We start from the raw sequence: 24161 nt of genomic DNA, 5'->3' as shown, positions 1-24161 counted from the left end.
CGCACGTCTTGACAAACCTCTATACCGGTATCGGCCTGCCTCTTTTTGAGGCGATCCAACGGTACGTGCTGCTGAATACGATGCAGTAATAAATGTGATTAACCATGGCGCGTCACTACCATAGAGCTCGCGAGTTCGATGCGCAAATCGAGTCCAAGGTTGAGGCCGCTGCAAAGTCCACAATTTTGCCTAACCACCTCAATACTGAGAAGCATCGCATGCTTAAGAACACCAACCGCGCGATCTCACGCATGGCGAAGGCACGAGAGAAACAGACCTTGAGCAACACCATGGACGGCCTCGACAACCGGCTAGCTGAAGCACGCGCAGCCGTCCGAGCCCTGGAGCAAGAAAGGAAAGCCTTCCGCGAAGAAACCGGCTTCAAGAAGAGGCCAAAACGTGCGTCGAAAGCAGCGCAGCAACTGTCTGCTATCGACACGTTATACAACCTGCCACCGGCTCCCATCAGCTCATGCAGCCTATCCGAGGCGGCCGCTGGTGCTACTACTACGCCAAGTTCGAGCAGAGACTCGGAGAGCCTGCTTTCCGCCGGAGCACTGTCCACGCAGCACAACGACATCCTGTACACTCAAGGACCTGCGGACTCCTATGCTCCATTTGGTCCGAGTCTGCGCGTGTCCGAGAGTCATGCTGGGATGACCAACTCACCTGGTTACCCCGGACTTGGGCCCATGCCAATGCCACCGCTGCTCCCGGATCCCTCAAGCCTACTTTACGCTCCCCTTCCTCCCACGGTCTTGCATGCTGCGCAATACACGAGCCAAGGCGAGGGCTGGACTGATCTGGAACACAGTGGTGCGCTACCGCACCAGCGCAGTGAGTTCTTCGCTAGTGCTCCGGGTTCCGAGTCGGCGACTGAGGGTGACGGTTACTGGTGGGGAATTCAGAGCGCAGGGCGGTACACGGGACCAGTATAGTGTATTGGATGTCTAGCATAAGTATTGTACACATTCGCGCAATGCTTCGAGCAAGAGGGCAGAGACAACCATAGCTTGAAGCACGTCGAGAGCGGGTTGCGCGTCGCTGTGACGAGCGCGGCGGCGGTATGTCACGCTCTGTTACATCACGTGTTCCCGCCCGTCACCCCGGCCTCGCGCCCCACCGACAAAGCAGTAAGACTGAAACCTTCTCCCGGACCTCTCCTGGCGAAAACAGTAGGACTCCGGGGGTTTTTCCGAGTCTTACTCCTACTCCTCTCGTATATACTCGTCCCCGTAGTTGACAGGCGCCGCGATAGAGGGCTCTCGGTATTCAGCTTTAGCTCCTAGGAGTTGGTCGACCTCAGGGGTGTGGTCGGCCTCCTGCTCACGTTGAGTTGGCCACCGTCAATGTAGTTGCTATTGGGAAAAGCAGCCAGCTCGACTTAGTACTAGACATGCTAACGTGCCGCGAACTAGAACGACCACTGTCAGCAGTGGCACTCGTACACGGTACTTCGTACTCGGAGGCGAACACAATACGGGGACTCACTTGTCGGATCCGCGAGCTTCTCGCGCCCATCCTCCAACTCCGCAACCGACGCCCAGTCTGTACGTGCGTACTCAGACTCCTGCGCTGTGGCCGTCGACGTACGTCTCTGGCATCTCTCCTCGTCCGACAGCTTGCACGTGTATGTAACATACGCACCGTCAAGGACGGCAGTGGACGTGGGTGAACCCAGGACCGTGACTGATATTCACAAGGTCGAATATTTGGATCCCGAACGGTGACGCGCGCGTCGACGCTCGACCTGTATCCTGCGTCCCGCATCCCGCTCCTGCCGTACGCATGAGCACGAACACGAACACGACGCCCATCGCTTGCCACAGCACTCACCTCGCGCCCCATTGCTCTCACTCCTCATCCCCCCTCCGCCAGACGAGGTTCCTTTTATCGCGTCTCGAGCGTCCCGACCCCTCTCGCGAGCTTGGCAAGAGGACCGACTTGCTCGCCCTCGGCAGCGCCCCTGACCTCGTGCTTTAGTCGCATCCCCTCGTGCATGCAGACGTGCGCGCGCTCGCGCCCCACGCACGCGTTCCGTCTCCTGAGTCCAGCTGTCCAGCGTCGATGCACGTCCGTCCGTCCCATGGAGTACAGCTGCGAGGGAGAATCCAAAGGCCGAAGCCGTCCCATGGCCCTACGGCAGAGCGCACGGTCACTACTGTCGAGCGAAGCAACGAAGCCGCACGAGGCGTTCGCAGGTATCACGGAGAGTGAACGCAAACGCACTCGTACATAAGTCACCACAGCGAGCCGCCCCCGTCCGCTTCCCGATCCGCGTGCTGATGCGTCGAGTGTACGCGGTCGGACATGCGAAGTGCTGGCTCGTACCCGTACAACGGAAGGCCGCCGGGATGGGCGTGCGGAATCGATATGCAAGCTGCGACGTGAAACTTGGTCGGAGCTGCACGCGTTGAAGGAGCAAGGAAGCAAGATACATCAGCCACGTCGTGGAGAGAGCGGGACTCGCCGGTGACACGCGACCTGCGATGGCTCAAGCTTGCTAAAGACTGAGAGCGGGTACGTTCTCGTCGCTCGCAACGAAGGCGGAGTCGAGGCGATGGACCGGAATCACAGCGCGGATTTGTCGTATCGTGTTGCATCGAGCAGGAAGGGGGAACGACGTCTGTCCGCGCGCGTTGTCGCATACTGGGGGCAGGTAGGGTCCGATGCGTGTGATAGAGAAGAGGTGCTGCTCTCCGGCAGCGAACAAGACTGAGACTCACCTAGGGCATGCGGGGGCCACATGGCGAAGGCATAGAGGTATAAACGAGGGGAGCGAGGATACGCACACTCTCGCTGGGCCGGTGCGAGTACGGATGACTGGATGATTGACGACTCGATGATGATTGATGACGATGTATAACGATTGCAGAGAGAAAGCAAAATGATACAACAGCGATCGTCCGATATCTACATACGCAGAGGGATCTTGAGTGTGGGGACGGGGAGGAAGGGGAAAGGAGCACGTACCCATACTGAACACTTGATCTCCACCCCATCCCATCCGTACGTATTCTCTACCGTCGCTTCCTGCCCTCCCATATGGTGTACGCAAGGAAAGCTCATGACTTCCAGATGAGGATGGCGAGGGTGCCGATGTAGAAGTAGATGAAGTGCTTCGTTTCTATCGGGCGCATCAGCAACGCGCACGGGCGGCGTGTACCAGGCAAGGACGACACGCGTCCAGCGCGTCCCCGAGGCCGAGGAGAGAGTGGACGCACCATGGGTAACGTAGGAGCCAAAGTTCTTGCCGACGACGACGTGCCAGGTGGGGCTGTAGCGTTTGTCGAACTCCTTCTTGATCTGAGCAGCGATGTCCTTCTCGATGTTGTACTTCTCGAGTGCAGCGGATGCGACGTCGACAGCCTCCTGCTGCATCTCCTCGCTCATGTCGACGTTCTTGATGATGGCCTTGGGGCCGGAGCCCGAGTCGCCGCCCTTTGCGAGGGAGCCCGAGTCTGAGCCCGTCGGCGCGTCGACCTTGTCGGCCATTGTCGTGTGGATGTGAGTGTTCGGGATTGGGTGGGCTGGGGTGCGTGTGCGTGAGCTGGGGGGAGGCGAAACGGTACGGAGGCGACTTACACACTGCGAGGAGGCCTTTTGAGAGAGAAGTGGCAGGCGAGGAACGCGACAGCCAACAAGCCCCCCACGTGGCATCGGGCGCTTGCGCGTTATTAGCCACCGCCCCGCGTGCATGCACCTTTGCCTTGGACATGCATCTCCGGTCTTGCGTTGGTCCCCCTCGTTGCCCTCATTCGCGTGTTTGCATGTACTCCCTCATCTCCGCTGGGTCAACTGTAAACTCATCTCCGTGCTTTTCATTATACACCACGTCTTCCATGTGCTCGAGCTCCTTCTCGCATACCTTGCGTTGTGTTGTCGCCCTTACACCCGACATCGTCTCCATTCCCTCTGGTAACATTTGCTCTCCAGCGCGAACCACGACACCCGACAACGGCATTTGAACGCCCTTTATGCGCTCACCGTACTCGCCTTCGCTACTACTTCTCGCTCACCAACCTCGCATCTCGGGCTTGCAAAGCCTCGATTGTCAGACCTCCGGCGTTCACTATCATCTCGAATATTGACCTATCCTGACCTCATGGTTGAAGGAAGTTGCTTTAACTATTCCGTTTCTTCGTCCCTCTTCCTCGTCGAACACGAATCTTGACTACTCTTGCCCCGAGTGACCCCGTGGAACCCCTCAACTTGCCCAACGCTGCAGGTCCTCCGATCCCTCGCTCTTAATCCCGCGTACGTGACACGTGCCGCCACCGTGTATGTACACGCCATGCCCAGGACTAAGATATTATCGCAAAACATCACTGTCTCCCACTTCGAACACGCGACGGCCTCGACTCGACGTTTGGTAGCTGAGCAAACATCCCTCTAAGCTCTTCATCGACGAACCACGCCCTACAACAACGACAATGCCTCGTGTCTCTTGCCGTTTCGTGCACGACGCTCGCACCCTCTTTGGCGCTCTCCGGGTCTCTCGACGACCGCGTTTTTCTCCACCAATGCAACTGTCTTCGATGCATGTTCGATGATGCGTCTTGCGTCTTGCGTAGCAGAACTACTCCCGCGTCGAGTGACCCATAGGTACGCACCCAGTCCCGTGCCATGTCCTCTACAACTCATATCGTCACTGTAGCATATACTCGGATCGGTCACCGCCCATGTCGCCAACGCGTCCACACGCCCTCTCACTCATGTATGTACAGAATACACGCCATGGCCAGAATGCCAATCTCATCACGAAGCTTCTCTATCGAAGATAAGCTTCGACACGCACACTCTGCGTTCTCACACCTCGATGCGCCCGTCCAGCACGGAGCAGACTCGCGCCGCCTCCGCCCCTCAGGCTCTTCCCCGTCGACTCTACCAGCATCCACCAGACGTATGCTCTCGCTGAAAGACGTCTCTTCGGTCCTGCGCTTTCCAATCACTGTCGTACCCCGTCGTGAACGTTCGGGTTCGGGAGGCTCTTCCGCGCACAACTTCCGCATTCCCAAGCCTCTGTGTTCTAGTCTCTCGCATGAGTCGCATCCGTCCACTCTCCGGCTACCCGAGCACCTTCGCACAACATGTGACTCCTTGCCTGTGTCGTCGATAGCTCAAAAATCACATAAGGCACAACCTACGTCTGTCCAGACTTCTCGAGGTGTGTCATAGCGAGAACGCTTCTCTGTCGCATAAATACCCGGTCGGACTGCGAGACGCAGGTGCAAAGTCTCTTCTGAGATTCCGAACTTTCTTCTTGTCGCTGCTTCCGCGCTTTGCGATCTCTCGTCTCTTCTGTCTTCCCTCTCCTCTCCTCTCTCAATCTCTAGGTCACTCGCAACTCTCGCTGAAGAATCGCGATGTCCGAGCAAACCTACGACATCATCATCGCAGGCGGTCCGTCCTCCCCTCCTCCCTCCCGTCTCCCGTCTCCTGCTCTAACCCTCCCTCCCACTCTCCTCCACACCGCACACGCACAGGCGGCACCGCCGGCCTCGTCCTCGCCTCCCGCCTCGCCTCTGCCTCTGCCTCTGCCTCTCCTCCCTCTTCTCCCTCCTCCACATCCTCTCCACCCACTCCTCCCCTCAAGATCCTAGTAATCGAATCCGGCCCACCGACGAAAGACGACCCGCTGCACACGCAGCCCGCGCGGTACCTGTACCACCTCCGCCCGGACAGCAGCACGATCCGGTTCCACGTCGCGCGGCCGAGCGAGGCGCTAGGCGGGAGGGCGCCCGTCGTTCCGTGTGGGAGGTGTGTCGGGGGCGGGTCGAGTGTGAATTGTGAGTCTGTCGTTCTTGTTATCTAGTTCGCGAGTCAGGTTGGGGCTGGAGGGGTGGATTATTGGACCGGGGCGAGTGAGGATACTTGCTACTTGCGACGCTGGGACCCGCCGAACACGATTTCGGGACTGAGGCGCGTATGTTGTGAACTGGATACTCGCGATGCGCATCGTTCGCATACACGCACTCGCGCTTCAAGGACACTGACGCATGCTGATACAGTCGCTGTCTACACCCGCGCTGCTGCGTCCGACTACGACGACTGGGAGAACGTGCACGGCAATCAGGGCTGGGGCTCGTCCGACCTGCTCCCCCTCCTGCGCAAAGTGAGTTCTTGTGCCCTCCCCTCCCATACATCCTCTCCTTCCCTCCTTCGTCTCTCCCGGCCTCTTGCCCTGTCCCCTGTCCCTTGTCCTCCTCTCTCCGCAAACCTTCCACTTCCCTCTCGTCGCTTCGCAATCGCTCACGCCCAACCCCAGTGCGAGACCTACGAAATCGAACCGCACAAGCCCCTGCCCACGCACGGCTACGCCGGGCCGCTCAAAGTCTCCTACGGCGGGCTGTTCACCGAGATCGGGCGCGACTTCCTCGACGTCGCGCGGGCGTATGACAAGACGCGGGGCCGGACGGAGGACGTGAACGGGTTGTGGGAGTGCAATCGGTACGGGGTGCGTCGGTTCGCTTGCGCGTGGGTTCTTCGTCCGGAGTGCGAGATGCTGACGAGCTACGGGATGGCGGATACAGAGATGGCAGAAGTGTGTTCACAGACGTCAGCTTACGGGCTCAATGGCGATGCTAACGAGCACGCACATCGCAGATGGATTGACTCGAAAACCGGCAAGCGCTCCGACATCCCGCACCACTACATCTACAACCGCGACCTGCCCAACCTAACCATCCTCAGCGGGCACCACGTCAAGCGCGTCCTCGTCACGTACGTCCTCCTTCCCCTTGATACTTCTCATCCTTCGTCCCTCTCTATCTCCCGCTCTGACACGAACGACAGCGGGACGCGCGCAACCGGCGTCGAGTACGTCCCGGCCTCCCAGTCCCAGTCCCAGTCCCAGTCCTCAGCGAAACCGCTCATCGCGCACGCCCGCCGACTCGTCGTCCTCTCCGCCGGGTCCCTCGGCACGCCTGCCATCCTCGAGCGTTCTGGGATCGGGGCGCGGGACGTCCTCGCGCGCGTTGGGATTCGCGAGCCGGTCGTTGAGCTTCCGGGTGTCGGGGAGAACTACCAGGGTACGTGACCTCTCTTTTTCTTGTCATTCCGTGGATGGTGCCGATGCGGGAGATGTGTCACGTAGATCATCAAGTCGTTTTTGCGTACTACAAGGCTGCGGAGGATGCGCATACGCTTGACGGTATTGCGCGCGGGGACGAAGCCGAGATTCAGAGTGCGTCCGTTCGCTCCATAGGTTTTGCTTGTACTCACTCACTCATCCGTATTGCAGAATGGTCCGAACCCTGGCACCGCGACGGTTCCGGGCTTCTTGCGCAAAAGTAAGTACACCTCTGTACACGCGTTGTTATCCTGCAGTTCCCGACGATTGCTCTCTCATTGCACAGTGGCCAAGACGCAGGGATCAAGCTGCGCCCAAACGCGAAAGACCTCGATGTTATCGGCGAGTCTTTCCGCAAGCGGTGGTCTTCGTACTACGCCCCCGCCCCAGACAAGCCCGTGTTGTGGTTCGGGGCTGTCGCACTGTGCGTCTCTCGCGTCTCGTCATCAATCCCCTCTCACTGTCTTCGACGAGCAGATTCCTCGGAGACCGGATGAAACTTACGCAGCCCGCGGACGACCTCAAAGCGTATGCCATCGGGTGGTTCCTCATGCATCCCGCGTCGACGGGCCGCGTACACATCACATCCGCCGAGGATGTCGACGCGCCGCTCGACTTGCATCCCGGGTTCCTCGACAGGTGCGCCTTCTTCGCAGTTCTCTTCGTCTGAACCAAGATATCTCGTTGGCTAGCCTTGCCCTTCTATCCTCGCGCACACTTCATCATCGCGTCTCGATAGCATACTCATTCGCATACACAGCCCGGAAGACCTCGGCCTCCACAAATGGGGGTACAAGCTCTCCCGCGAATACGCCCGGCGCATGCCCTCCTACCGCGGCGAAGTCCTCGGCACCGGGATCCACCCATCTTTTGCTCCCTCGAGTCCGCTGCTTCCTCGCGCACGGGACGGCCCCGTACCCGTGGACGAGCCTGAGCTCGTATACGGTGAGGAGGACGAGCGGGCGCTGGAGGAGTGGATACGGGCAAGCGTGTCGACTACGTGGCATTCGGTGCGTGTCTTGCACCTCGTGCATTGTGCAGAGGGGGTATTGTAGGGGTGTGATGTACTGACGATACGGATGCGGACATAGCTCGGGACGTGTGCGATGAAGGCGCGCGAGAAGGAGGGCGTGGTGGACGAGCGGCTGAACGTATACGGGGTCGAGGGTCTTAAGGTCGCTGGTGCGTACTATCCCCGTTTTCGCCTAATTGCGTTCCCAGCATGCTCAATGATAATTGACAGATCTGTCTATCTGTCCGGGAAATGTTGCTGCGGTGAGTATGCTCGTGCTGTGTTCGGACGGTCGAGCGCAAACTGATACGGACGGGTATGGTGCAGAATACATATTCAACCGCGATCGTTGTTGGGGAGAAGGCTGCGGTGATTATCGCAGAGGAGCTGGGGCTCGCGTTGGAAGCAGAAACCGAGGGAAAACATCAAAGTGTTCGGGCACATCTGTGAGGGGCACGGAGAGCGTGTTGTGTATAATACAGTTTCGGGCGACTGGTTCGAGCTAGTTCAAGAACCCAGGGGGCGCTTGCTGTGCATGAATCTGTCCCGAAGTGGCATTCGACAGATGAATGGTATGGGCATGGTACGTGTATTGATTTCGCATGTATCAGGTCCACCACGAGGTTGAGGCCCTGTGAGCGCTAGCGTCGCTCAGGGTCGAGCCGCACGGTACCGTCCAGCTCGTTGGGGCTCTCTCGAGTTGACCTCATACCGAACTCATCCTCTCCCGCCATGAACTGCTTCAAGCGCAATGACTCCCATGAAACAAATCAACTGGTCGACGGTATCGTGGATAAAACTGTAACGATTCTGAAGACCGGTCGCGATGCTGTCAATGCGGCGCCCGTCCCCGGTCTCACCGCCGCAGTGGATCTCCTAGTGGTGATTCTGGAGAAGGTCAAGGTGCGTGTATGAACCTACGCTTGTTTTTTGGAGACTTCATGCAATATTTCTTGACAGGCTGCTCGAACCAACCGGGAGGAAGCCAGGATTCTATGTGAACGGATGCGTATCCTGTCCGAGGCCATCATCGCTGCAGGAAATGCTATCAGCAGTGGGCTTCGAAAGTTCAAGAAGGATTCGCTCGGACGCGAGGAGCTCGAGAAAGGGCTTGCGACCTCGCCTGAGTTGGCGGACAGAGTCGACGAGTTGCAACGGTGTGGAAGCTTGTTCAATCGTTTTGAATGATTATACTGAACGCCGGACTAGTGAGCTCAAGGGCATACGCGACAGCGCGAGTCAGCTACACGTCAATCGTTCCTTCTTGGGCCGGTGGTGGAATAGCGGGAAAGATGCGGACACCTTGAAAACGCTACTGCAGGCGATCGAAGTGGCTAAGGAGAAGTTCCAGGTAAGGTCATTAACGAATGTGATGTACTACGGAACCTGATTGTTGTTCAGTTGCCTGGTCAGATCACGATAGAGGCGCATGTGAACAAAATCGTTGTGGTGAGTGGAGGAAAAGAAAATCCGTATGATAGGCCACCATTGAACGAATTGTCAGGTGGTCGAGGGCATCCAAAGAACAGCCGGTGTGTAACCCATCTGAGCGGTACATACATAGGTACTTGCCGATGCTCATTCTGGGATACCTCGCAGAGGAAGAACGAATACGAGCGGAGCAAGACCAGGTCTTCGATCGCATTCCACGAGCGGACGAAGCCCATTATCTATCCGCTGCAAACGCCCCAAAGGCCCGTTTCCAGCAAGGCACGCGCGAGCGCATCTTCGGCGTCCTCGACACGTGGGTTGAGGGTCAGACTGCCGAGAAAGCTGCCGAACCTGTCTGTGTGCTCGTCGGGGAGGCTGGCACGGGGAAGTCGACCATCGCGTCCGAGTTTTCCAAGCGTCTCGAGGAGCATGGCCATCTCGGAGCCTCGTTCTTCTTTACTCGTGGCGTTCAGGAGCTCAACTCTCCGAGGAAGTTCTTCTGTACAATTGCTTCGCAACTCGCCCGATCCCAGTCCGCGCTGCGCATACCTGTTATCGACGCTGCCCGAGAGCACCTCAAGACGGCGAGTCTCCAGCAACTCGACCACGAGTTCCAGGACCTCATCCTGAAGCCGATCTCAACCCTCCCCGAGTCCCATCCTCCCTTTTTCGTCGTAGTCGATGCGCTCGATGAGTGTACCGAAGAGGGACAGGAGCTCGTTCCTATTTTACTGCGACTGTTCTTGTCTTGCGCGACGCGTCCAGGATCTCCCCTGCGCGTATTCCTCACCTCTCGCCCGGTGCCTCATTACATTCACGATGTCTTCACTGCAACCGACCTTAAACCTCGCATCACTACGCTATCGATACAAGACTTCCGCGACACTGTGAACAAGGATATCGAGACCCTCATCCGCGGTAGGCTCAGCTCACGCGAAACGAGCAAGCAGTGGTCTGAGACACCCGGTCGCGAAGTACTCTCTACTCTGGTTAGACGGTCCGATGGGTTGTTCATCTACGCCCGAACGGCAGTCGACTTCATCCTCGGTGAGCCGGGAGACTCGGAGCTTCAGATGCAGGAGCGGTATGACGACCTGCTGAAGGGCGACGGTGCTGTCGGCCTCACTGCTCTCGAGACACTCTATCGCACTGTCTTAGACAGTGTGTTCCCCGGCAGTGACCGACATGATGCAGCGCAGGAACGTCTCAAGCGCGTCCTCGGGTATCTCGTGGCACTTCAGGCTCCGAAGGGTATCTCACCGGTCACCTTGGAGGGCCTGACAGGTATGCGCGTGGGAGAGTCAGTGCCAATCCTCAACAAGCTCCGCTCGGTAGTCTTCTTCGAGCGCGACAAGGCTTCCTCGCGATTCCGGATCATCCATGCCACCTTCCGAGAGTTCTTGACCAACCCCTCACATTCTGTGAATGGCTCCTTTGTCAACGCGGAACAGGTTCACCGTGGTCTCGCTGAAGACTGCATGAGGACGGCGCGTTCCTTCGTGGACGAGCACTGGGGCAATTCAACGGGAACTTCTCCTCTTCTTCGGCTTCTCACTGAAGACCTACCACCGGTGGGCGACTACTCCCATGTTGACTACGTTGTCAGGTACATCGATGACCATCACAAGTTCCGAACTTCCAGCAACCATTACCCAGCGGACCAATCATTCTGCATACCTGTTGTCCAATTTGTATTTCTTCGACGACTCCCCAACGCATGGGCCATGATATGTTCTGTACTTGCCTACTTGCAGCACTTTGGTACCTTGCTACCAATCCAAAGACGACTGATAGATATCCTTCACCTTCGCTGTACCCCATGGAAGGACCCCTTGCGAGTAAGTGGTGCATCCTAAGATCGGGGCAATTGTCTTACTGAATAACTGTCTTCGAGGATGCATTTATCAATAATAATATGCATGCACTTCTGGTCGAAATGGTTTACATAATAATAGATGTTCAAGCTATAGGTCTTGCCTCCACAGGCGATCCGCCAGCGAGCATAACTGAGGAAGACGTTGAGAAGTTGGAAAGGTTAGTCGCAAGAAATTCACTCAGCTAATACATCTTACGGTGGATGATCGACAGCGCGCTCAAGAAAGCTGAAGCTTCATCTTATAATGATGATTTTGATATATTCAGGGAAGCTCACCTGGAGTTACACGTAAGTAGACTTTAGTGACCTGTTGTTGTCATTACTGACAAATCGTTGATAACTGTTTTACCCTCCAGAAAGCAATAATGACAGCGGGAATTGCTCCCGACCATGAATGCAAGGATTGGGAACAGTGAGTAGCCCACTAGTACTGGGCCACTTTAAGTATCACATATAAGCCGTGCTCATGTTTTCTGTGGAAGTCTCTTTTTAGATGCGGATCCATTGCAAGCCTTTTATCCGGGCTTCAACACACTTTTGCCAGCCTCTGACCCACATTCGGACGGAGATATCTGAACCTTTATCTGATCATTGGACGGCGGCGATGGACATCAGTGGATGGTCATGCATTGCGCCCGTGAAGTCCGCTCACGTACGCTCCAGAACGCAACCACACCGCAACATGTGCCTCGCGAGTGGCACCCGTCGGTGTTGCATTCGCAGATCAGGTACTACTGCGTGACTTAACGTACGGTCGATCGTTCACATGTACTTCGAACTACCTGAATGTCTTGCCACGGTGTCGTATGATGCTCATAGTTACCCTACGGCTAGCGGTGTACTGCGATATCCCACCGTGAGCGTCGCCATTACCCGCGAGGCCGAAATGCGAGGACGTTGGCAGAAGCTTACTCGAAGTATAACGAAGAATTATCAGGCTTCCGATCAAAATATCGTACGACGCACAGTCGGTTTACTCAAACGACAGCTGGCCGGAGTCAGTCGGCAGGGGAGCGATAGACAGCAGGGATCGGGATCCAACCGCTGGCCCAGTCAGGCCTGAGGGAGCGGTCGGTATACCGTACGCCCATCCATCGTTCGTGTCCGCGCTGAAGCATAGGCTGACAGACTGACAGATGCGAACGAGTGACCCAAGGCTTCGCATGGCGCTAACTCCGGAGTCCGGACAGGCGAAAGCGTACCGTTGAACGGGCAAGCTCCGAGTCCACGGGCGTCCGTACCGTTTACGCAGCGGACCTGCTCATTGACGCGCACTTGGCCGAGCACGCTCTCCATTGTCCCCTGGCCAACGCCAACGGGAGCCATGTGCCACTTGACAGCGCGCATACCGACCCCAGGCGCAATGTGCTTCTCGAGGTACTGCAGAAGCATGTCGACGAAGTCAGCCGGGGTGGCGTCCCAGGCATTGACGCGCTGGCGGGTCCTGCGCTCGAAGTTCTCCTGAGACTTCTGGTGCACGAAAGACCCGCGAAGGACGCAGTGTGACGTCGAGAGGAGCAAAGGCTCGGAGAGGGGCCGCGGGCACGCCTAGCCCAGAGGCGGCGTGGCTCGCGAAGTGATGGTCCACCTGTGACCGTCGTGCACGTTGCAGCGTCAAGGATGAGGGGGAGATACACCGTGTTCGGGACGCCGACGCGTCCCACGAACCCCACTCAGACAACAGTCGGAACGGCGTCGCACAGAATGCCCGACCGGGTGGTGCGGGGCTCCAGGTCGCGTGAGTGGCTTCGGAGCGAGACTAGGGACTGCCGTAGATCGTAGGAGTCGCGGAGACACCAGTATGCTAGGATGTTGTGAACTCGAGTTGCAAGGATATATGGCGCTGGAAGGAACTGCGACAGTGGACCAGCGAGCCCGGATCCAGAGATAGCTCTGGCGGTCCAGCGCTAAGAGCGACGTCGACCGAGGAGGGCGGGCCAAGTGCTTGGCTGTTGCACGTCGGAAACGCTCCGCGGGGTACCGCCGGACTAAGACTGAGTCGGAAGGCTTGGTCCTCCTGACATGATCGTTGAGCGACGGCCGGAGTTGAGCGGATGATATTCCGTGAGCGAGACTGTACAAGCAGGACAGCGTATTGAGCGACAACGGAGTTGAACAGGCAGCTTGTGAGATTGCACAGTGTGATGTTCATGCACGAATACTGAAACTAAAGACGACGAGTGGGAAGGTGCGTACCTCCTCGCACGGTACTTGAGCGACGATGAGAGCCTCAGCGGATGAGCCTCTTGCACAAGCAGGAGAGTTTGAGCGATGGGGGGCAGTATGTGAGATCGCAGAGAGCGATGTCAACACACGAGGATCGAGTCGGAAGTGCGCACCTCCCGATGCGGTCCTGGAGAGGCAACGAGGGGAGTGAATTTTGAGCGAAAGAGTCGCAACTGTACAAGCAGATGAGCCTTGTTACGAACAGCCTGTTACAGCGTTTAGAGGGAAGTATGTGGGATCCCAGAGCGCTATATCAGTGCACGAGCACTACCACGAGCCAATAGGCGACAGCAAGCAAGTATCGATCTTGACACTCGGTAGAACCTGGAGTACTGAGTCTCGGTACCAAATATTGTCCAGGGAGGGCGAGAAGAGACCATGTGTGCCCACTACCCGACTCGTTTCTCCTGACAAGACAGGCTGTTGATTACGCCTGCTGTCCCGTGTGGGTATGAGTATGTTAGAGCAACGAAGGCGGACGATGGCCTACCGTATGTTCGAATTCGAACTTGCGCGACAGCTACGACTCCGAGTGACCACCGCCGATGTTTCTGAAGCGGTGCGGCCGAGGAATTCCGGGATGACACTTACGTGAACTGGTAGTGGCGGGTTGCGAGCGCCTAGGGATTCCGCGATGACATAAAAACCGATGAGGGTGCTGTGTGCGTGCGGAGATGATGGAAGTTGACCGTAATGGCGGTCAGAGATGTACGGAAGGAGAAGAGAGGAGAGAGGGGTGAAAAGGTGTCCCGCAGCAGGCGATGTTCGCGGAGGCAGAATAAGAGCTGATGAGGGTTAGTCCGGGTCGGGAGGCAGCGGTATCTGATTAGATATGATGTGGCAACGCGCGCGCGCGACCTGTCTCCTCCGAAACGGCGAGCTTTGCTGCTCTACAAAGTCTGGTCTCTCCCACCATGCGACCCGCCCTCTCTCGCCCCGTTTAATAACCCTTCTTCCTCCCGCAACGTCCGCGATGTCTGTCTCTCATCGCGCTGGCTACTCTCGCCTCCCGCAATCGCCCGTAGGTCCGTCTCGACCGCGAGTCCGCCTTGCCTCGTTCCGCCGTATTAACGCCCCGGAACAGACCGTCGTCGTCGCAGTCGTGATATCTCCCGCTCCCGCTCCCCAGCTTTGTCCCCCATAGATGCACGCAGGTCGATTCTCACCACCTCTACACTCGACCCGGAGATCATCGAGGAGATCGAGGCGGAGGAGGATGCACACGCCGGTGTCGCGACCGTACAGGCTGCGGAGCACGTATTCACCTCAACTTCCAGGTGGTTTCTCTTCATAGGGTGAGTCTCTTCTTCTACTTCGAAATATGTCGCGTCTTCGGCATACCAGAAGAGCCGTGGCGGGGTTAGTTTTGGTCCGCGCGGGTTGCCTCATGACGGCCTGCGGATGGGTTGGCACTGGCAAAGGTGCACAGTCAATCTGAATGAAGGCAATGTGCGCCGTGAGACGTGCCTTGCGTTGAACCCGCGTCCTGGCCACATGCGCTCACTCACTCCGAGTCCTCGCGGAAGCCGCACCGAAGCTCGTGTCTAACACTTTGTGGCCCTCCTCGCGCGCTCGCCCTCCAGGCACGGCGCTGCGATGGTTTTTGCATCGTTCCTGATCGTCGTCGCTTTTGTGGTCGCGAACTTGGTCTTTCCACTTCTAGACACGATGATGCGCCGTTTGGCAGGCCGAGCGGGTGCTGCGAGCCGTGGTGGGGTCAGCTTTCGGCTGCGCGGCACTGCGCATGGGTTGGTACTCGCTGAGGTTCATAAAGTATACGAATCAAGGAAATGTGCACGGTGAGACGTACCTTGCGTTTGGACCGCGGTATCAGTCGTATCCACCACCCATCAGCCTCGAGAGCTCGCGTAAGCCGCAACCCACAAGTTCATGTCCAACAGTTTGCCGCCCTCCTTGCGCCCTCGCCCTTTCATCATGGTCCTGCGATGGCGTTCTCACCATTCCTGAGCGTCGTCCCTGTCATAATCGCAAATTTGGTCTGTCCACTACCAGACACGACGATCCGAGGTTTCGCAGACCAGCCCCTGCTAGGAAGCCAACAATGCGCGTACAACAGCTCGTTCGACGCTCATAATAGCTCCCATTGTCAGCTAATGGGCGGCTTTCAGCCAACGTTTGGATCGAAACGTCCAGTAGCACGCATGGCTGATCCTTTTCCCACAGAATCGGCCTCGCGTCCTACGTGTATTCCCTCGACAACCAGACCACCTCCAACTACCTCGCCTTCGCGACCTCCTACTTCGGTTCACACAGTCTCATCTCCTCAATACAAGTCGCCCAGTCCATCCTAGGTGCGTCATCCCTTCGATCTCACCTTCTGTAGAAATTCCGACCTTCTCGGCTACGTAAGTCGCTTGCGGGAAGCCCATAATCGCCAAAGTCGCCGACGTCACGTCCCGTGCTACCGCTTACCTTGTTGTCCGTGAGTGCCCCGCCGATCTTCCACCTGACGACTTCTGATCTCGTATCGTGCCTGCGCAGTTGTATTCTATGTTCTCGGTCCGTACGCGAGCACTTCGCTGCATTTGCGGGTTCTAACGCTCGCGCAGGCTATCTCATTATGGCGTCTGCACCCAACGTCGGCGCTATCGCAGTAGGAATTATTCTCTATGCTATGTGAGTCCGCCCTCGTCTCCCGATTCTCATCATCTGACTCACATCTCTGGCAGCGGATACACGTACGTGTACGCCTCCGTGAACCTCAACTGCCGCTGAAGTCTCCCCAGGGGACTGCAACTGCTCACGTCTGTACTAATAGCCGACATCACCACCCTCAAATGGCGAGGACTCGTGTCTGGGCTAACCTCCGCGCCCTTCCTCGTCAACGCCATCATTGGCTCTCAGATCGCCGACGCCGTACTGAAGAACCTCGGCTGGCGATGGGGCTGTAGGTGTCTACATTCTTTTCGCGGCGGCAGCTAACCCTCGCGTCGCAGATGGCATGTTCGCCATCCTCGTCCCAGCCGCACTCACCCCGCTCATCCTCACCCTCTTCTGGGGCGAGCGCCAGGCGAAGAAACTCGGACTGGTCCACGCTCCGCCTCCGCACGAGGACATTGCGGCGCCAGGGAAGCTGCGCCGCCTGCAGCGCGCATGGCTGTTCGCCGAGCAGCTCGATCTCGTCGGCCTTGTCTTGCTTGGAACGGCCGTCGCGCTGATCCTCGTGCCGATGACACTGGCGCAGCGTGCGGGACGCAGCTGGCACGATCGTACGTCTCCCCGCGCTTCCTACAGGATATCTTGGCTCACGGACGAGCGTACGCAGCGTCGATGATCGCGATGCTCGTGTGCGGGTGGGTCTTGCTCCCCGTTTTCGCGCTCTGGGACATCAAGTACGCGAAGCGCCCTGTCATCGCGCGTCGGTTCCTTTTCAACCGGACGGTGGTGTGCGCGGCGTGGATCGGATTCTTCGACTTCGTAAGTGCTCCGACTACTGCAGGCAGCTGCCATCCGCTGACCCGATGCGCAGCTTTCATTCTTCTTGACGTTCACCTACCTGCCGTCCTTCGTGCTAGTCACAAAGCCTTGGTGCGTCCTCGTGCTTCCCACAGGCGCACTAGCTGACTCTCGCCAAGGTCGATGGCGAACGTGTTCTACTTTGGCCAAGCGCAGACCGTCGGGCTAACGATCTTTGGCATCATCGCGGGCATCATCATGCGCTTCACGCAGCGGTACAAGGTCCGTCCCTACCCCAAGTATTCACCCTGCGCTGCCCACTGACATTCCGCAGCCGCTGCTAGTCTCCGGCCTCTTCATCCGCCTCATCGGCGTCGCGCTCATGGTACACTCACGCAGCCCAGACGGGTCCGACGCCGAGCTCGTCTGGACGCAGATCCTCCAAGGCGGTGGCGGCGGGTTCGCAGCGGTCTGCTCCGCGGTCGGCGCACAGGCGTCCGTCCCGCACGCAGACGTCGCCATGGTCATCGCGCTCGTCCTGCTCTGGACGGAGATCGGTGCAGGCGTAGGGGGCAGCGTCGCTGGGGCAATCTGGTCCGGGATCATGCCGGGCAAGTTGAGGGAGTACCTGCCCGGGCTGAGCGAGGACGAGCGGGAGGCGCTGTTTGGGAGCATCACGGATGTGAGGGCGCGCCCGCTCGGGGACCCTGTGCGCCAGGGTGTGATCAGCGGTGCGTCTCCGCGCGTGGTCGGGGAGCGTGATACTGATGCATCTCGCGTACAGCGTACAGCGACACGATGAAGACGATGCTGGTGCTCGCGACGGCGCTGAGCGTGATCCCGCTCCTGCTCTCGCTCCTCATGCCGAACTGGTACCTCGGCGACCAGCAGAACGCCGTCGAGGACCCGGATCTGGACCCGGACTGCGACCGTGGCCATGGCGAGGAGGAGCTGCTGGACGTCGACGCGGATCCGGACGCGGACGCGGATGTGGAACGTGTAGGTTAGGTTATACCGGCGCGCAGGAGTGCTGATCTAGGAACTTGGAAGGTGGAACGGACCTAGGGTGTGTACACGAGTATAGGAATAATGGTATGTATACCCCGTATGTATACCCTTTGTGTGGTTGGAACTCGAAGGCTGGCTTGTGCTCGTGCTGCGACGATGTGCGACGGTCAAGGCAAGCATGCGGGGTCGGGCTGAGACGGTCGCAGGCACACGAGTTGCGCTTAACCACCTAGCCGAGGACCATCGCGCGCAGGAGAACGTACGGCGATAAATGGGCGAGAATAGGTGCTATATAGTGTATATAGAACACGGGGCTCGCAGCTACTATATGGTGTGTATGGCACACGGGGTACGCAGCTACTACATGGTGCGTGCTGTTAGCTGGCTCGCAGATATTACATACTGAACTCGAAGGTGCCATGGGCCCATGGTCGGTCAGGGTGCTGTTTCCTCTGGGTCGAGAGGCTTGACGGCGCTGGCTGCGCTCTGCGATCTCGTTGTAGATTGGCCTCCCCTCGATGAGATCTCTGCGCGGACTCGGGAACCGAATTCTCCGAGTCTCACTATGACATGAACCGAGCAGCTGATGCACTCGGTCTCCATGGTCGCGTCTCGTGAATTCTCCAAGAAGTGGATACAAAACCTGCCTACTTCGACTCGTCATCTGCACCTTCGGGAACAACACGTGCAGACTTGATCACCCTGAACTTGAGCCGCTTCGAGCGCGTCTCCGGATCCCGCCTCCGCCCCCTCACCACATCATAATCTGACCGCCGCTTGCGAGCGGGCCTGTCAAAGAGTCCCGCCGTTCGGAACGCATCCATCTCGGTCTCTGTTGCGTACCGGAAGCCCGTTGAGCGGCGTTTCCACCGGATCCAGAGCATCTCCAGGCGGGCAAGCGAACTCGAGCCGCGGCTAGGGTCGCAGAATGGAAGAAGGTCCTCTGGCCAGCCGTCGATAACCACGCCGTACTGGCACACAATGTGCGTCCAGTAGGTGTCGTAGTGCATCTGCGCGGTGGCATTCTGCGTGGTCTCCCCTGGGTAAGGTCTGGTCAGCAGTCGAAGAGCATGAAAGTGGGAATGAAACATACGGAGACGCCTTCGAATAATTGCGCGGAGTTTTGCTCGCATCCATGCGACTTTTTGGTCGTACTTCATGGTTCGCAGGAGGGCAGTAATACTGGAGAAAAGGTGGAGCAGCTGCGGCCGTCAAGTGCGTATCCTAGGTTGACTCTCCGGATATTTCAGTGGCAGCAGGAAACCGGATATTCATTATATTGAGACAACCTTGTGTTACGGTACTACGCAATCAACTGACTTGAACAACTGCTAGTTGAACATAAATCCGCGGGTTAAACATGCCAAGACCGGCTATCCGATTCAATATTCCAGGAAGCGAACAAGGTCTTGGGAGAGTTCACACTGGAATCTGGAGATGGGGCCTGTCTTCGCCCGCTCGTATGATCGCCGACCCCCTGATCGTGTCTGAAGAGTCCGGACTCGGAATTGACCTCACATGCACAGCGGCTGGGAGTGCAGATAATGTTCTAGTGGCAGAGAGCGCAGCAAGCAGTATGGCCTGCTTTTGTCTCACCGGATGAGCTCAATATTGTGCTCGACATGGAAAGCCTGACACACCGTGACCGAGCCGTACCTCGCCTTTGGAAGCGAAACTGAGCCTATATTACCGGCTAGAAAGTCAGCTGCAACATTCCAGACACTCCCGCGCCTTCGCCCAGGCCGCTCTCATTTTGGACTGGGGTCACGCTCGGATGAACGCACTCAATGGTACATACCAGTCTCGCGCTCCGGAATTGTCTCATGTGATGACGTGAACCACGTAACCAGTACGCACCTTCCTGCATTCCAACGGGCAAGCACTGACGATGTCTTGTGCGCAGCTCCCGGACAACGTCACTCGAGCCAACAGACCGACAAAGACCGACAGAGCAACACAAACCACTGCTGTGAGCCTGTGCGCTGAAGGTCTAACCGGTACGTACCTTGTTTCATGGAATACCTGCGCACACCGGGCTGACGAAGACATCACATCTTGTATGTGGCTCCCACTCGTCCTCGCTTTGTGCTTGAGTGCGTCCTAGATCATGGACCGGCACAAACTACGGTCTGCGCTTCGTGCTCGTCGAGGATGTTGCTGCGCGATGATCTGCAACACCAGACGTAAGTGGTACGTCCCATCTCCCATCCTGGCTGGCGAGTACTCACCAAGTTTCTTACCTGGCTCCGTCGCTCGAGCCGACGGAGCAACAAAGACACAAAGACTGATGGCGTGGACTGCGAGCCCGCAGTTTCGAATACGACTGGTACAAACCTTCTTCTATTGAGTATCTATGCACACCACGCTGACGACGACATTGCATCCGGTACAGAGCTCCCCGACGATGCCCATCCCTCTCCTCGCTTCTCGCTCGACTGTGCCCCGGACTCAAACAGGCAAGAACTATGAGCGGCGGCCTTCAGGGAAACGGTACGTACCTTGCATAGTCTAGCGGCGCGCACTGACCACATCCTCATGTCTTGTCTGGAGCTCCCGGTTGCTTGACTCCGCTAACTCCGCAGCTCGCGCTCGAGTCTGCCCCGGACAGACTGCAAATGGTACGTACCTGTCCCTGTTCCTCCATCATCCTATGACTCACCTTCATCAACCTGCAGGGCGGCCGGCCTCCGAGTACGCCAGTGCCACGCTTTGACGCGTCATCCAGGAGACTGAAGTCGAGATGGGCGGCGGATCGAGCAAGCTCCAGATCGGTGAGTACGCGTGCGCGGAGAACCCGAAAGGCTGGTGCCGATGAGCATCCTACCGGGCGTGCGAGACAGAGCGCAAGGACGGTAGGCGTAGCTCTAGCACGGGAGACCCGTAATGTCAATGCGCGAGTGAGACTGAAGTATACTACCCACTCGGAAGGAGAGACAATGCGAGACGGCCCGAGGAGCAGCTGGCCAGTGGACTCAGGGTCATTGTCTACGTGAACTCCACATGACATGAGCACGTACCAGTTCCCAATGCGCACGGACCATTACTCATGCCCTCGAAGCCTTGGGAAAGTCTGCTGACTCGCGAGCTTAGTATGAGAGAATACAAACCGCTTACCCTGACGTATCCTGCACGCACACCGATGCATAATGAGCCTAGCACTTACTCTCTTTGCACACGTCGGGGGTCTGCACAGATCGAGACATTGGCGACAAGGCGACTGGTTGACCGCCAGCTCGGATCGGAGCATCGAAACTCCACGTTCAGAGAAACTCTCGCCGCCGGATGTAGCCGCTGTCAGCTTACCTTGTCAAAGCTCGATGTCATTGTCTGATGGTTGTGTACCGGATCGACTCCCTCTGTACTCTCGAACACTTGACCGTGACCGTGACGCCGTACCGGTTCCCGGGAAGTCGAACGGGTTCTGGTCGTTTGGTGCGCTTGAGCTCCCGGGCACCGCGCAAACGGTGTACTCCATGCGTTCGTCGCGCGGACGTCCGTGATAGCATCCTCGAATCGCGTACAGTCCGAGGATTGAAATGAGAGAAGCGTGATATGCGAACGAAGCATCAGCACTGGGCATGCAATATCGCGGCAGGCGAAGCTCCCGACGACGTACCTCGTTCGCGCTGAACGTGCACCGGGAGCCGAGCGGTCACCGTGAGCATTTTGTTGTACAAAGCTGGCTCGGAGCGGAGTCTTGGGTTTGACGAGCAGAGCGGGAGTTGCCGTGTAGCGTGTGTCGAGGCGAGATGTTGCGGGGAAGTCTGTCTACGGTGGTTGAACGAGGTCTGTCCGTACCGTGTCAATGTGCGTGTGTGGGGTCCCCAGAACACCAGGCTCATGCAACATAGCTACTCTCGGGCCATGTACGCACGGTACGTCGATACCATGCTTCTGTCCACACAGCCCCAGTCCTCACGACTTGCGAACATCCACGGTCAGCAGGTTGTCTATCCCGGCACGCGTGATATGCACGAGAGCAACCGGGTCCTGTTCGTCATCGTGCTCGCCTTCAACGTGCATCCCAAGCGGCTCGAGTGCGTCATCGGGGCCAACGGGCGGTACAAGGACCCCTTTGACCGGACGAATAAGGTCGATGTCGTGCACCGTCCCGAGGTCTGCGATGAATGCTGTCGTGAAGTAGCACACACAGCAATACGTCCGGTCTTTCGGACGTCGAGTGCAATGGCATACACTCGCTTGGACGGCCCGGGACTTGAGAGTATGCAGCTCCGGGCTGTTCGTGCGCGAGATGTGTCGAGTACGGACGTTCGCATCCGTCATGGCCGGTGGAGTGATGGGGCTCGGATCGAGGGACAGCGATCGGAGAGCTGTAGTTAGCGGAAGAGTGTGGGAGAGAGACGGGAGAGAGTACGCACGCGGAACGAGAGATGAAGCGAGACGGGAGCGGCCGCTGGCTGGGATTGAGGTGAGTACAAGAGGTGCGGTCAGAGAGTGGGTGCCCAGCGCGGTCTCTCACCTCTCCTGCGCCGCCGGCTACTGTTGCTCACCTTCGCATCCTCCGACGCTGTCTTCCTCCCCTCCGAGTCGTCGTTTTGTCTGAGCCAGTCGTCCGGGGTGAGCGCGTCTCGCTGACTACGCATCGGGTCTGCGTTCGAATTGGTACGTCCGTGACATTCGCCGTGATGTTGTCCCTGCTGACTGTGTATGTCAATTCTCAGGAGGCGGCGGGGAGGACGAGGGACGAGGGTTGAGCTTGCGGAAGGCAGGTAGCGAGGCGTGTCTGGCAGCGCCGGCCTCGCTCGTCCGCTTCGTCCCTGACCCTCACCGTTCTGACTCACCTCTGCGGACGCTGTCTGTCCTTCCTTCTGGTCGTCGCGGTGGCTGAGCATGCCGTCCATGGCGGCCCTCTGTGGTCGAATAGGTACGTCTGTCGCGTATTATTCGTGATCCGGTACTCACCGAAGGCGTCGTGTAGTCGTCAGCCGGTCCCGGGGCAAACGGGAGGACATGGGTGGGAGCGCAGCGCTCAGCAGGGGCAGGAGGGTCTGGGACGATCGTATACCTACCATAGTATCCGTGTAAGCGTAGAGTACGGCGTGTATTCAGGCACTTGGAGCCCAGTTGGTGTCCGTGTAGAGGTGGAGGAAGGAGCAGACGCAGCAGACGCGCCGCTGTTGGACGCGCCGCTGACGTCACGCGTCTGCCCGGCCCGCCAGACCGATCCACGCCGCCGGTGAGAGCGCCGTGCGTTGCGCTCTTCGTGCTGGACATCCACTGCATCGCTCGCTCTGTGCTCTCTTGCTATTGGCTCGGGCTCTCGATCTGCGTTCAGCCCCACACGCCGCGCGACCTGTCTCCTCCGAAACAGCGAGCTTTGCTGCTCTACAAAGTCTGGTCTCTCCCACCATGCGACCCGCCCTCTCTCGCCCGATCCAATACCCGTTCTTCCTCCCGCAACGTCCGCGATGTCTGTCTCTCATCGCGCTGGCTACTCTCGCCTCCCGCAATCGCCCGTAGGTCCGTCTCGACCGCGACTCCGCCTCGCCTCGTTCCGCTGTATCAACGCCCCGGAACAGACGGTCGTCGTCGCAGTCGTGATATCTCCCGCTCCCGCTCCCCAGCTTTGTCCCCTATAGATGCACGCAGGTCGATTCTCACCACCTCTACACTCGATCCGGAGATCATTGAGGAGATCGAGGTGGAGGAGGATGCACATGTCCCTGTCGCAACTGTACAGGCCGCCGAGCATGTATTCACATCGAAATCGACGTGATTTCTCTTCATACCGTAAGTCTCCCCGTCTCTTCCACATCCTGTCGTGTATTCGGCATACCAGAAGAGCCCTGGTGGGGTTAGCTTTGGTCCGCACGGCGCGCCTCATGCCCGGCTGCGGATGGGTTGGCACTAGCGGACGTTCGCAGCCAACCCCAATGAAGGCAATGTGCGCGTGAGACGTATCTCTTGCACCTTTCGATTGAAACGTTCAGTAGCACGCACAGCTGATCCTCTCCCCATAGAATTGGCCTCGCATCCTACGTCTACTCCCTCGACAACCAGACCACCTCCAACTACCTCGCCTTCGCAACCTCCTACTTCGGTTCACACAGTCTCATCTCCTCAATACAAGTCGCCCAGTCCATCCTAGGTGCGTCATC

The 24161-nt window shown here is 58.0% G+C and overlaps 10 protein-coding genes across 10 annotated transcripts in view; 6 read left to right on the top strand and 4 right to left on the bottom strand.

Annotated features, from left to right (window-relative positions):
- L226DRAFT_311875 (uncharacterized protein) lies at positions 1 to 1168 on the top strand. The gene has a single exon (XM_067673807.1). It carries the CDS (start codon positions 105 to 107, stop codon positions 936 to 938), a length of 834 nt encoding a protein of 277 aa, XP_067529545.1. The 5' UTR covers positions 1 to 104; the 3' UTR covers positions 939 to 1168.
- A 1828-nt stretch (positions 1169 to 2996) lies between these two features.
- Positions 2997 to 3610, bottom strand: L226DRAFT_495057 (outer dynein arm light chain 8). The gene is made up of 3 exons (XM_067677506.1): positions 3586 to 3610; positions 3225 to 3530; positions 2997 to 3127 (listed from the first exon to the last, which is right to left on the bottom strand). The coding sequence occupies exons 2-3, from the start codon at positions 3493 to 3495 to the stop codon at positions 3066 to 3068; spliced, it is 333 nt and encodes a 110-aa protein (XP_067529544.1). The 5' UTR covers positions 3496 to 3530; positions 3586 to 3610; the 3' UTR covers positions 2997 to 3065.
- Positions 3611 to 4295: 685 nt separating this feature from the next.
- On the top strand, positions 4296 to 5223 carry L226DRAFT_311659 (uncharacterized protein). The gene is made up of 2 exons (XM_067673804.1): positions 4296 to 4605; positions 4658 to 5223. The coding sequence occupies exon 2, from the start codon at positions 4720 to 4722 to the stop codon at positions 5176 to 5178; it is 459 nt and encodes a 152-aa protein (XP_067529543.1). The 5' UTR covers positions 4296 to 4605; positions 4658 to 4719; the 3' UTR covers positions 5179 to 5223.
- Position 5224: 1 nt separating this feature from the next.
- L226DRAFT_311726 (alcohol oxidase-like protein) lies at positions 5225 to 8719 on the top strand. Its single transcript, XM_067673806.1, has 15 exons — positions 5225 to 5403; positions 5487 to 5789; positions 6012 to 6115; positions 6269 to 6457; positions 6534 to 6544; positions 6607 to 6723; positions 6796 to 7031; positions 7097 to 7186; positions 7244 to 7292; positions 7359 to 7496; positions 7550 to 7711; positions 7833 to 8082; positions 8164 to 8254; positions 8316 to 8347; positions 8412 to 8719. Exons 1-15 carry the CDS (start codon positions 5367 to 5369, stop codon positions 8532 to 8534), a joined length of 1932 nt encoding a protein of 643 aa, XP_067529542.1. The 5' UTR covers positions 5225 to 5366; the 3' UTR covers positions 8535 to 8719.
- Position 8720: 1 nt separating this feature from the next.
- Positions 8721 to 12062, top strand: L226DRAFT_311663 (uncharacterized protein). Its single transcript, XM_067673805.1, has 10 exons — positions 8721 to 8987; positions 9045 to 9241; positions 9294 to 9435; positions 9486 to 9533; positions 9589 to 9616; positions 9684 to 11353; positions 11410 to 11549; positions 11604 to 11679; positions 11748 to 11803; positions 11874 to 12062. The coding sequence occupies exons 1-10, from the start codon at positions 8817 to 8819 to the stop codon at positions 11965 to 11967; spliced, it is 2622 nt and encodes an 873-aa protein (XP_067529541.1). The 5' UTR covers positions 8721 to 8816; the 3' UTR covers positions 11968 to 12062.
- Positions 12063 to 12705: 643 nt separating this feature from the next.
- On the bottom strand, positions 12706 to 12888 carry L226DRAFT_424401 (uncharacterized protein; the record flags this gene model as incomplete). Its single annotated transcript, XM_067674622.1, has 1 exon — positions 12706 to 12888. A coding segment is annotated over one exon (183 nt), but the record flags the coding sequence as incomplete, so codon positions are not given.
- Positions 12889 to 14590: 1702 nt separating this feature from the next.
- Positions 14591 to 18042, top strand: L226DRAFT_548359 (MFS general substrate transporter; the record flags this gene model as incomplete). The annotated part of the gene is made up of 13 exons (XM_067682581.1): positions 14591 to 14673; positions 14772 to 14912; positions 15802 to 15929; positions 15989 to 16060; positions 16120 to 16137; positions 16188 to 16254; positions 16365 to 16525; positions 16575 to 16847; positions 16904 to 17055; positions 17108 to 17166; positions 17214 to 17316; positions 17369 to 17765; positions 17819 to 18042. 13 exons carry the CDS (start codon positions 14591 to 14593, stop codon positions 18040 to 18042), a joined length of 1878 nt encoding a protein of 625 aa, XP_067529539.1.
- Positions 18043 to 18689: 647 nt separating this feature from the next.
- Positions 18690 to 19202, bottom strand: L226DRAFT_548358 (uncharacterized protein; the record flags this gene model as incomplete). Its single annotated transcript, XM_067682580.1, has 2 exons — positions 18690 to 19081; positions 19136 to 19202. 2 exons carry the CDS (start codon positions 19200 to 19202, stop codon positions 18690 to 18692), a joined length of 459 nt encoding a protein of 152 aa, XP_067529538.1.
- Positions 19203 to 21957: 2755 nt separating this feature from the next.
- On the bottom strand, positions 21958 to 22904 carry L226DRAFT_599295 (uncharacterized protein; the record flags this gene model as incomplete). The annotated part of the gene is made up of 3 exons (XM_067685664.1): positions 21958 to 22373; positions 22523 to 22697; positions 22845 to 22904. The coding sequence occupies 3 exons, from the start codon at positions 22902 to 22904 to the stop codon at positions 21958 to 21960; spliced, it is 651 nt and encodes a 216-aa protein (XP_067529537.1).
- A 567-nt stretch (positions 22905 to 23471) lies between these two features.
- L226DRAFT_563665 (uncharacterized protein) overlaps positions 23472 to 24161 on the top strand; it is a gene marked incomplete at both ends in the record, with an annotated part of 2807 nt that continues 2117 nt past the window's right edge. The window contains 3 exons of the mRNA XM_067683574.1: positions 23472 to 23523; positions 23643 to 23775; positions 24024 to 24151. Of these exons, the coding sequence (XP_067529536.1) occupies positions 23472 to 23523; positions 23643 to 23775; positions 24024 to 24151 (313 nt within the window). The remainder of the gene's footprint in view (positions 23524 to 23642; positions 23776 to 24023; positions 24152 to 24161) is intronic.

This window comes from Lentinus tigrinus (genome assembly GCF_003813185.1).
Source record: "Lentinus tigrinus ALCF2SS1-7 unplaced genomic scaffold L226scaffold_53, whole genome shotgun sequence".
Lineage (NCBI taxonomy): Eukaryota > Fungi > Basidiomycota > Agaricomycetes > Polyporales > Polyporaceae > Lentinus > Lentinus tigrinus.
This window is presented reverse-complemented; position numbering and strand designations above follow the sequence as displayed.

Coding starts and splice junctions, on each gene's coding strand:
- L226DRAFT_311875 (XM_067673807.1), top strand. CDS start 105: ATGGCGCGTCACTACCATAGAGCTCGCGAGTTCGATGCGCAAATCGAG.
- L226DRAFT_495057 (XM_067677506.1), bottom strand. CDS start 3,495: ATGGCCGACAAGGTCGACGCGCCGACGGGCTCAGACTCGGGCTCCCTC. Junction 3,128..3,224: donor TGGCTCCTACGTTACCCATG/GTGCGTCCACTC, acceptor TGCGCCCGATAG/AAACGAAGCACTTCATCTAC.
- L226DRAFT_311659 (XM_067673804.1), top strand. CDS start 4,720: ATGTACAGAATACACGCCATGGCCAGAATGCCAATCTCATCACGAAGC.
- L226DRAFT_311726 (XM_067673806.1), top strand. CDS start 5,367: ATGTCCGAGCAAACCTACGACATCATCATCGCAGGCG. Junction 6,724..6,795: donor GTCAAGCGCGTCCTCGTCAC/GTACGTCCTCCT, acceptor CACGAACGACAG/CGGGACGCGCGCAACCGGCG. Junction 7,712..7,832: donor CATCCCGGGTTCCTCGACAG/GTGCGCCTTCTT, acceptor TCGCATACACAG/CCCGGAAGACCTCGGCCTCC.
- L226DRAFT_311663 (XM_067673805.1), top strand. CDS start 8,817: ATGAACTGCTTCAAGCGCAATGACTCCCATGAAACAAATCAACTGGTC. Junction 9,436..9,485: donor TGGCTAAGGAGAAGTTCCAG/GTAAGGTCATTA, acceptor ATTGTTGTTCAG/TTGCCTGGTCAGATCACGAT. Junction 11,804..11,873: donor GAATGCAAGGATTGGGAACA/GTGAGTAGCCCA, acceptor TTTCTGTGGAAG/TCTCTTTTTAGATGCGGATC.